Source organism: Ornithodoros turicata, unplaced genomic scaffold (assembly GCF_037126465.1).
Source record: "Ornithodoros turicata isolate Travis unplaced genomic scaffold, ASM3712646v1 ctg00001404.1, whole genome shotgun sequence".
Classification (NCBI taxonomy): Eukaryota; Metazoa; Arthropoda; class Arachnida; order Ixodida; family Argasidae; genus Ornithodoros; species Ornithodoros turicata.
Window position 1 is genome coordinate 1 of NW_026999590.1, and position 10,404 is coordinate 10,404.

At 47.2% G+C, this 10,404-nt stretch overlaps 1 protein-coding gene across 1 annotated transcript; it reads right to left on the reverse strand.

The window, feature by feature from the left end:
• Nucleotides 1-9,447: 9,447 nt before the first annotated feature.
• Nucleotides 9,448-10,404, reverse strand: LOC135376947 (uncharacterized). Its single transcript, XM_064609368.1, has one exon. It carries the CDS (start codon nt 10,402-10,404, stop codon nt 9,448-9,450), a length of 957 nt encoding a protein of 318 aa, XP_064465438.1.

Genomic DNA, 10,404 nt, shown 5'->3' on the forward strand with positions numbered 1-10,404 from the left:
CTCCTCTCAACAGTGGGAAATCTAGGGCAAATTAGTTAGGGAGATGTTAGTGGCAGACTGGCATAGTAATGACGTAGAGGATTACAGTAAGGACATGGAGACCTACAATGAGGACGTGGGGACTTACGATGAGGACATGCCGACTTACAATAAGGACATGGAGACTTACTGCCTGAAGAAAGGTCTTACAGCTACATGCCTCACAGCGGCATGCCTTACTGCCACACGTCTCACAGCTACATGCTTTACTGTATATGCCTTACCAGCTGCATGCCATACCGCTATGCTACTGCGCTCTTGCGACTGCAGAGGGAATCTCTGGGTTCCTGCTCCTCTCAACAGTGGGAAATTTAGGGCAATTAGTCCACTGTTGTCACTGCGGAGGGAATGTCTCGGTTCCTGCTCCTCTAAACAGTGGGGAAATCTAGGGCAAATTAGTTCACTGTTGTCACTGCGGAGGGAATCTCTGGGTTCCTGCTCCTCTCAACAGTGGGAAATCTAGGGCAAATTAGTCCACTGTTGGTAGTGCGGAGGCAATCTCTGGGTTCCTGCTCCTCTCAACACTGGGAAATTTAGGGCAAATTAGTCCACTGTTGTCACTGCGGAGGGAATATCTGCGTTCCTGCTCCTCTCAACAGTGGGAAATCTAGCGCAAATTAGTCCACTGTTGTCACTGCGGGAGGAATCTCTGGGTTCCTGCTCCTCTCAACAGTGGGAAGTCTAGAGTAAATTAGTCCACTGTTGTCACTGCGAAGGGAATCTCTGGATTCCTGCTCCTCTCAACAGTGGGAAATCTAGGGCAAATTAGACCACTGTTGTCACTGCGGAGGGAATCTCTGGGTTCCTGCTCCTCTCAACAGTGGGAAATCTAGGGAAATTTGTCCACTGTTGTCACTGCGGAGGGAATCTCTGGGTTCCTGCTCCTCTCAACAGTGGGAAATCTAGGGCAAATTAGTCCACTGTTGTCACTGCGGAAGGAATCTCTTGGTTCCTGCTCCTCTCAACAGTGGGAACTTTATGGCAATTAGTCCACTGTTGCCACTACGGATGGAATCTCTGGGTTTGGCTCCCTGCGCTTGCACTGTAGACGAGGAGACCAAATTTCATGCCTGTTAACTCATGAACGCTTCCACTTATCAAAACGCAGACAGTTGCATCATTCTACCAAAGTATTCGTTTCTAGGTGGGAAAACTGTCGGTTGCTCGTTCCGGCGCGCTTGCCCAAATTTTCACTCCCGTGGGCAGGGCCAGCAACTTTCATGCCTCCTAACTCGGAATCGCTTCCGCTTATCAAAATGTTCGCCAGGTGTTAAATACTCGAGACATATTCGCATCACTCTACCAAAGTATTCGTTTCTAGGTGGGAAAACTGTCGGTTCCTCGTGCCGGCGCGCTTGCCCAAATTTTTACTCCCGTGGGCAGGGCCAGCAACTTTCATGCCTCCTAACTCGGAATCGCTTACGTTTATCAAAATGCTCTCCGGGATATAAATACTAGAGGCATAGTTGCATCATTCTACCAAAGTATTCTTTTCTAGGTAGAAAACTGTTGGCTCCCTGCGCTTGCACTGTAGACGAGGAGACCAAATTTCATGCCTGTTAACTCATGAACGCTTCCACTTATCAAAACGCAGACAGTTGCATCATTCTACCAAAGTATTCGTTTCTAGGTGGGAAAACTGTCGGTTGCTCGTTCCGGCGCGCTTGCCCAAATTTTCACTCCCGTGGGCAGGGCCAGCAACTTTCATGCCTCCTAACTCGGAATCGCTTACGTTTATCAAAATGCTCTCCGGGATATAAATACTAGAGGCATAGTTGCATCATTCTACCAAAGTATTCGTTTCTAGGTGGGAAAACTGTCGGTTCCTCGTGCCGGCGCGCTTACCCAAATTTTTACTCCCGTGGGCAGGGCCAGCAACTTTCATGCCTCCTAACTCGGAATCGCTTACGTTTATCAAAATGCTCTCCGGGATATAAATACTAGAGGCATAGTTGCATCATTCTACCAAAGTATTCTTTTCTAGGTAGAAAACTGTTGGCTCCCTGCGCTTGCACTGTAGACGAGGAGACCAAATTTCATGCCTGTTAACTCATGAACGCTTCCACTTATGAAAACGCAGACAGTTGCATCATTCTACCAAAGTATTCGTTTCTAGGTGGGAAAACTGTCGGTTCCTCGTGCCGGCGCGCTTGCCCAAATTTTTACTCCCGTGGGCAGGGCCAGCAACTTTCATGCCTCCTAACTCGGAATCGCTTACGTTTATCAAAATGCTCTCCGGGATATAAATACTACAGGCATAGTTGCATCATTCTACCAAAGTATTCTTTTCTAGATAGAAAACTGTTGGCTCCCTGCGCTTGCACTGTAGACGAGGAGACCAACTTTCATGCCTGTTAACTCATGAACGCTTCCACTTATCAAAATGCAGCCAGTTGCATCATTCTACCAAAGTATTCGTTTCTAGGTGGGAAAACTGTCGGTTGCTCGTTCCGGCGCGCTTGCCCAAATTTTCACTCCCGTGGGCAGGGCCAGCAACTTTCATGCCTCCTAACTCGGAATCGCTTCCGCTTATCAAAATGTTCGCCAGGTGTTAAATACTCGAGACATATTCGCATCACTCTACCAAAGTATTCGTTTCTAGGTGGGAAAACTGTCGGTTCCTCGTGCCGGCGCGCTTGCCCAAATTTTTGCTCCCGTGGGCAGGGCCAGCAACTTTCATGCCTCCTAACTCGTAATCGCTTACGTTTATCAAAATGCTCTCCGGGATATAAATACTAGACGCATAGTTGCATCATTCTACCAAAGTATTCTTTCTAAGTAGAAACTGTTGGTTCCCTGCGCTTGCACTGTAGACGAGGAGACCAACTTTCATGCCTGTTAAACTATGAACGCTTCCGCTTATCAAAATGCAGCCAGGTGTTAAATACTCGAGACAGTTGCATCATTCTACCAAAGTATTCGTTTCTAGGTGGGAAAACTGTCGGTTCCTCGTGGCGGCGCGCTTGCCCAAATTTTTACTCCCGTGGGCAGGGCCAGCAACTTTCATGCCTCCTAACTCGGAATCGCTTACGTTTATCAAAATGCTCTCCGGGATATAAATACTACAGGCATAGTTGCATCATTCTACCAAAGTATTCTTTTCTAGGTAGAAAACTGTTGGCTCATGCGCTTGCACTGTAGACGAGGAGACCAAATTTCATGCCTGTTAACTCATGAACGCTTCCACTTATCAAAACGCAGACAGTTGCATCATTCTACCAAAGTATTCGTTTCTAGGTGGGAAAACTGTCGGTTGCTCGTTCCGGCGCGCTTGCCCAAATTTTCACTCCCGTGGGTAGGGCCAGCAACTTTCATGCCTCCTAACTCGGAATCGCTTACGTTTATCAAAATGCTCTCCGGCATATAAATACTAGAGGCATAGTTGCATCATTCTACCAAAGTATTCTTTTCTAGGTAGAAAACTGTTGGCTCCCTGCGCTTGCACTGTAGACGAGGAGACCAAATTTCATGCCTGTTAACTCATGAACGCTTCCACTTATCAAAACGCAGACAGTTGCATCATTCTACCAAAGTATTCGTTTCTAGGTGGGAAAACTGTCGGTTGCTCGTTCCGGCGCGCTTGCCCAAATTTTCACTCCCGTGGGCAGGGCCAGCAACTTTCATGCCTCCTAACTCGGAATCGCTTCCGCTTATCAAAATGTTCGCCAGGTGTTAAATACTCGAGACATATTCGCATCACTCTACCAAAGTATTCGTTTCTAGGTGGGAAAACTGTCGGTTCCTCGTGCCGGCGCGCTTGCCCAAATTTTTACTCCCGTGGGCAGGGCCAGCAACTTTCATGCCTCCTAACTCGGAATCGCTTACGTTTATCAAAATGCTCTCCGGGATATAAATACTAGAGGCATAGTTGCATCATTCTACCAAAGTATTCTTTTCTAGGTAGAAAACTGTTGGCTCCCTGCGCTTGCACTGTAGACGAGGAGACCAAATTTCATGCCTGTTAACTCATGAACGCTTCCACTTATCAAAACGCAGACAGTTGCATCATTCTACCAAAGTATTCGTTTCTAGGTGGGAAAACTGTCGGTTGCTCGTTCCGGCGCGCTTGCCCAAATTTTCACTCCCGTGGGCAGGGCCAGCAACTTTCATGCCTCCTAACTCGGAATCGCTTACGTTTATCAAAATGCTCTCCGGGATATAAATACTAGAGGCATAGTTGCATCATTCTACCAAAGTATTCGTTTCTAGGTGGGAAAACTGTCGGTTCCTCGTGCCGGCGCGCTTACCCAAATTTTTACTCCCGTGGGCAGGGCCAGCAACTTTCATGCCTCCTAACTCGGAATCGCTTACGTTTATCAAAATGCTCTCCGGGATATAAATACTAGAGGCATAGTTGCATCATTCTACCAAAGTATTCTTTTCTAGGTAGAAAACTGTTGGCTCCCTGCGCTTGCACTGTAGACGAGGAGACCAAATTTCATGCCTGTTAACTCATGAACGCTTCCACTTATGAAAACGCAGACAGTTGCATCATTCTACCAAAGTATTCGTTTCTAGGTGGGAAAACTGTCGGTTCCTCGTGCCGGCGCGCTTGCCCAAATTTTTACTCCCGTGGGCAGGGCCAGCAACTTTCATGCCTCCTAACTCGGAATCGCTTACGTTTATCAAAATGCTCTCCGGGATATAAATACTACAGGCATAGTTGCATCATTCTACCAAAGTATTCTTTTCTAGATAGAAAACTGTTGGCTCCCTGCGCTTGCACTGTAGACGAGGAGACCAACTTTCATGCCTGTTAACTCATGAACGCTTCCACTTATCAAAATGCAGCCAGTTGCATCATTCTACCAAAGTATTCGTTTCTAGGTGGGAAAACTGTCGGTTGCTCGTTCCGGCGCGCTTGCCCAAATTTTCACTCCCGTGGGCAGGGCCAGCAACTTTCATGCCTCCTAACTCGGAATCGCTTCCACTTATCAAAATGTTCGCCAGGTGTTAAATACTCGAGACATATTCGCATCACTCTACCAAAGTATTCGTTTCTAGGTGGGAAAACTGTCGGTTCCTCGTGCCGGCGCGCTTGCCCAAATTTTTGCTCCCGTGGGCAGGGCCAGCAACTTTCATGCCTCCTAACTCGTAATCGCTTACGTTTATCAAAATGCTCTCCGGGATATAAATACTAGACGCATAGTTGCATCATTCTACCAAAGTATTCTTTCTAAGTAGAAACTGTTGGTTCCCTGCGCTTGCACTGTAGACGAGGAGACCAACTTTCATGCCTGTTAAACTATGAACGCTTCCGCTTATCAAAATGCAGCCAGGTGTTAAATACTCGAGACAGTTGCATCATTCTACCAAAGTATTCGTTTCTAGGTGGGAAAACTGTCGGTTCCTCGTGGCGGCGCGCTTGCCCAAATTTTTACTCCCGTGGGCAGGGCCAGCAACTTTCATGCCTCCTAACTCGGAATCGCTTACGTTTATCAAAATGCTCTCCGGGATATAAATACTACAGGCATAGTTGCATCATTCTACCAAAGTATTCTTTTCTAGATAGAAAACTGTTGGCTCCCTGCGCTTGCACTGTAGACGAGGAGACCAAATTTCATGCCTGTTAACTCATGAACGCTTCCACTTATCAAAACGCAGACAGTTGCATCATTCTACCAAAGTATTCGTTTCTAGGTGGGAAAACTGTCGGTTGCTCGTTCCGGCGCGCTTGCCCAAATTTTCACTCCCGTGGGCAGGGCCAGCAACTTTCATGCCTCCTAACTCGGAATCGCTTACGTTTATCAAAATGCTCTCCGGGATATAAATACTAGAGGCATAGTTGCATCATTCTACCAAAGTATTCTTTTCTAGGTAGAAAACTGTTGGCTCCCTGCGCTTGCACTGTAGACGAGGAGACCAAATTTCATGCCTGTTAACTCATGAACGCTTCCACTTATCAAAACGCAGACAGTTGCATCATTCTACCAAAGTATTCGTTTCTAGGTGGGAAAACTGTCGGTTGCTCGTTCCGGCGCGCTTGCCCAAATTTTCACTCCCGTGGGCAGGGCCAGCAACTTTCATGCCTCCTAACTCGGAATCGCTTCCACTTATCAAAATGTTCGCCAGGTGTTAAATACTCGAGACATATTCGCATCACTCTACCAAAGTATTCGTTTCTAGGTGGGAAAACTGTCGGTTCCTCGTGCCGGCGCGCTTGCCCAAATTTTTACTCCCGTGGGCAGGGCCAGCAACTTTCATGCCTCCTAACTCGGAATCGCTTACGTTTATCAAAATGCTCTCCGGGATATAAATACTAGAGGCATAGTTGCATCATTCTACCAAAGTATTCTTTTCTAGGTAGAAAACTGTTGGCTCCCTGCGCTTGCACTGTAGACGAGGAGACCAAATTTCATGCCTGTTAACTCATGAACGCTTCCACTTATCAAAACGCAGACAGTTGCATCATTCTACCAAAGTATTCGTTTCTAGGTGGGAAAACTGTCGGTTCCTCGTGCCGGCGCGCTTGCCCAAATTTTTGCTCCCGTGGGCAGGGCCAGCAACTTTCATGCCTCCTAACTCGTAATCGCTTACGTTTATCAAAATGCTCTCCGGGATATAAATACTAGACGCATAGTTGCATCATTCTACCAAAGTATTCTTTCTAAGTAGAAACTGTTGGTTCCCTGCGCTTGCACTGTAGACGAGGAGACCAACTTTCATGCCTGTTAAACCATGAACGCTTCCGCTTATCAAAATGCAGCCAGGTGTTAAATACTCGAGACAGTTGCATCATTCTACCAAAGTATTCGTTTCTAGGTGGGAAAACTGTCGGTTCCTCGTGGCGGCGCGCTTGCCCAAATTTTTACTCCCGTGGGCAAGGCCAGCAACTTTCATGCCTCCTAACTCGGAATCGCTTACGTTTATCAAAATGCTCTCCGGGATATAAATACTAGAGGCATAGTTGCATCATTCTACCAAAGTATTCTTTTCTAGGTAGAAAACTGTTGGCTCCCTGCGCTTGCACTGTAGACGAGGAGACCAAATTTCATGCCTGTTAACTCATGAACGCTTCCACTTGTCAAAACGCAGACAGTTGCATCATTCTACCAAAGTATTCGTTTCTAGGTGGGAAAACTGTCGGTTGCTCGTTCCGGCGCGCTTGCCCAAATTTTCACTCCCGTGGGCAGGGCCAGCAACTGTCATGCCTCCTATCCCGTAATCACTTACGTTTATCAAAATGCTCTCCGGGATAGAAATACTACAGGCATAGTTGCATCATTCTACCAAAGTATTATTTTCTAGGTAGAAAACTGTTGGCTCCCTGCGCTTGCACTGTAGACGAGGAGACCAACTTTCATGCCTGTTAACTCATGAACGTTTCCACTTATCAAAATGCAGCCAGTTGCATCATTCTACCAAAGTATTATTTTCTAGGTAGAAAACTGTCGGTTCCCTGCGCTTGCACTGTAGACGAGGAGACCAAATTTCATGCCTGTTAAATCATGAACGCTTTCACTTATCAAAACGCAGACAGTTGCATCATTCTACCAAAGTATTCGTTTCTAGGTGGGAAAACTGTCGGTTGCTCGTTCCGGCGCGCTTGCCCAAATTTTCACTCCCGTGGGCAGGGCCAGCAACTGTCATGCCCCCTATCTCGTAATCGCTTACGTTTATCAAAATGCTCTCCGGGATATGAATTCTACTGGCATAGTTGCATCATTCTACCAAAGTATTCTTTTCTAGGTAGAAAACTGTTGGCTCCCTGCGCTTGCACTCTAGACGAGGAGACCAACTTTCATGCCTGTTAACTCATGAACGCTTCCACTTATGAAAATGCAGCCAGCTGTTAAGTACTCGAGACATACTTGCATCATTCTACCAAAGTATTCGTTTCTAGGTGGGAAAACTGTCGGTTCCTCGTGCCGGCGCGCTTGCCCAAATTTTTACTCCCGTGGGCAGGGCCAGCAACGTTCATGCCTCCTAACTCGTAATCGCTTACGTTTATCAAAATGCTCTCCGGGATATAAATGCTAGAGGCATAGATGCATCATTTTCTAGGTAGAAGCTGTTGGTTCCCTTCGTTTGCACTGTAGATGAGGAGACCAACTTTCATGCCTGTTAACTCATGAACGCTTCCGCTTATCAAAGTGTAGCCAGGTGTTAAATACTCGAGACAGTTGTAGCAGAACCTTAAAGCGAGATAGACGAACTTCTTCCAAAATCCGTTTATTAGAGGCAGTTGCTCCGAGCCATCCTACTCGTTCTACAACGTTAAAGGGGCCGTAAACAGGTACAAAAGGTGCACATTTGTTTGTGTTATATTATTGGAACTTAGTCAGTGAAAACTCATTGCAATTACTAACGCTCAAAAACAAAAGGCGCTTGCATACGGATGAAATATTCACTGCACTCTTTCGCATTTTAGCTCCTCCCCGCGCTCTAACTTTACGTCATTTTGACGTAGCGCTTTCCCCACCAATTACGATTGAGTGTTCCACGTATGATTTTATTTCAAATGCGGAATTGGACTAGATGAACGTGAATCCTCTTCTATTCAAAATCTAAACAGTTACGGCCTCAAACTGAGAAAGAAATGCGTTTAATTTAGGTAGCATACGCGCACTACGTTTTCTGGGCAGTAGCACGCAGCACACCACCTGCGCGAATGAATATCCGGGACTATACAGTTCCGGAATCTTAGGTAGGTGCGCGATGGGACATCTTCGTCATCTTCGAATGGTTCCGACAACTGGGCGGCCGTACTTTGGTTTGATCCACGCGGCATCGCTTCACCAGCTCGCGTGGTACAGTGGATAGCGTGCTGGCCATGTCACGTCGTGACTGGGACGAACCCGGGTTCGAATCGCGTCATGTGATAGCAGCCCAGCTGTTGACGTTTGCGCCAGACGGAGATGTTGAAGATGCCATGACGTTGAATTTCAGAACCACGGAGCGCAAAACGTCGTTTCACACAAACAAACTCAGCGCTCCGACTCACAGCTGATAACAAAGTATGTTTATTGGCTGGTAATTTGAAACGTCATGTGCGCAGCTGTGCCGCCCGATTGGACGGCAAAAGGCTACGTAGCCATGTGACGTATGCGTTGTGGAGAGAGGCTCGCTGGTTACTCATCTTTGAAAGCAGTTATACGGGTCAATGAGCTGGCACGAGCCGAACGAAATGTATATTTGGGTATTATGAGCTGCGTTCTTTCATGGGGTATCATTATTTCAGAAATGTTTGGTGGCCTGTTTACGGCCCCTTTAAGAACAAAAAAAAGGTGTTATTCCCCGTGCGCTTTCGAGCGAGCTTGCGTCTTCCTCTTCCTCTTTCGTCACAAGCCAAAACAACAAGCCAGTACAAGCCAACAGCCAATAAGCCAACAAAACAGTACAAGCCAAAACAAAAACCCCAACACATTCATAGTCAATTCTCAAAACACTCCCCCGCAATGAGCTTGCTCATTCTTGGATCTCCAATGGGAACAAGTGCTGTATTGCACGCCTTAAAGTTCCACCGGTCGGAAGTTGCACGACCCATGAACGGACATGTCCGTCTCTACCTGGAAACGTCGTTACGATTCGACAGATCTTCCATAGGCCGCGAGGGACCATATCTTCCTTCAGGAGAACCAACGTGTCGGTCTGTAAGCCAGTTGAGCCTGAAACGCGTTGCCAATGAGCAGTCCGTACTTCCTGTAAGTAGTCACTCCGCCACCGTCGCCAAAACCGTTCCAGTAGCGACTCGCGGTACCGCATTGCCCTCTGCAGTCGCTGCTGAGTTCCAGTAGGCAACTGCGCTGAAGTGACGAAGGGTGGCAGTCGAGTCAGCCGTTTTCCAATTAAAAGGTGCGACGGTGTCAATGGCTCCGGCTCCTCTGATTCCGCATAGACGAAAGTAATCGGCCGGGAGTTGATAGTCGCTTCAGTTTCGGTGAGCACTGTGGTGAGTTCAGGAAGTGTTAAACTGCTCCTTCCAAGAACCTTTCGAAGAGATGTCTTGACCGACCGCACCATTCTCTCGTAGAATCCTCCCCACCATGCAGCCTTTTCCACAATGAATTTCCAATGAAGTCGAATGCTGGAGAAATAATTTTTGGCTTCTTCGCTACGAAGTGAGCTCCATAACTGCCGAAGATCTTTAGATGCGCGTTTGAAGGTCAGGGCGTTGTCCGAATAAACTGTATGACAGACACCCCTTCTTGACACGAACCTCCGAAAAGCTAGCAGAAATGTCGCCGTGCTCAGGTCCGTGACGATTTCCAAGTGAACAGCTCTCGTGATGGCGCAGGTAAACACTACTATGTAGGACTTGCAATCAGTGGTAGCACCCTTGTAGTAGAGAGGCCCGGCAAAATCAACTCCCACCACTGAAAAAGGTTCGTCCTTGGTAACTCGATCCCTCGGGAGTGGTGCCAT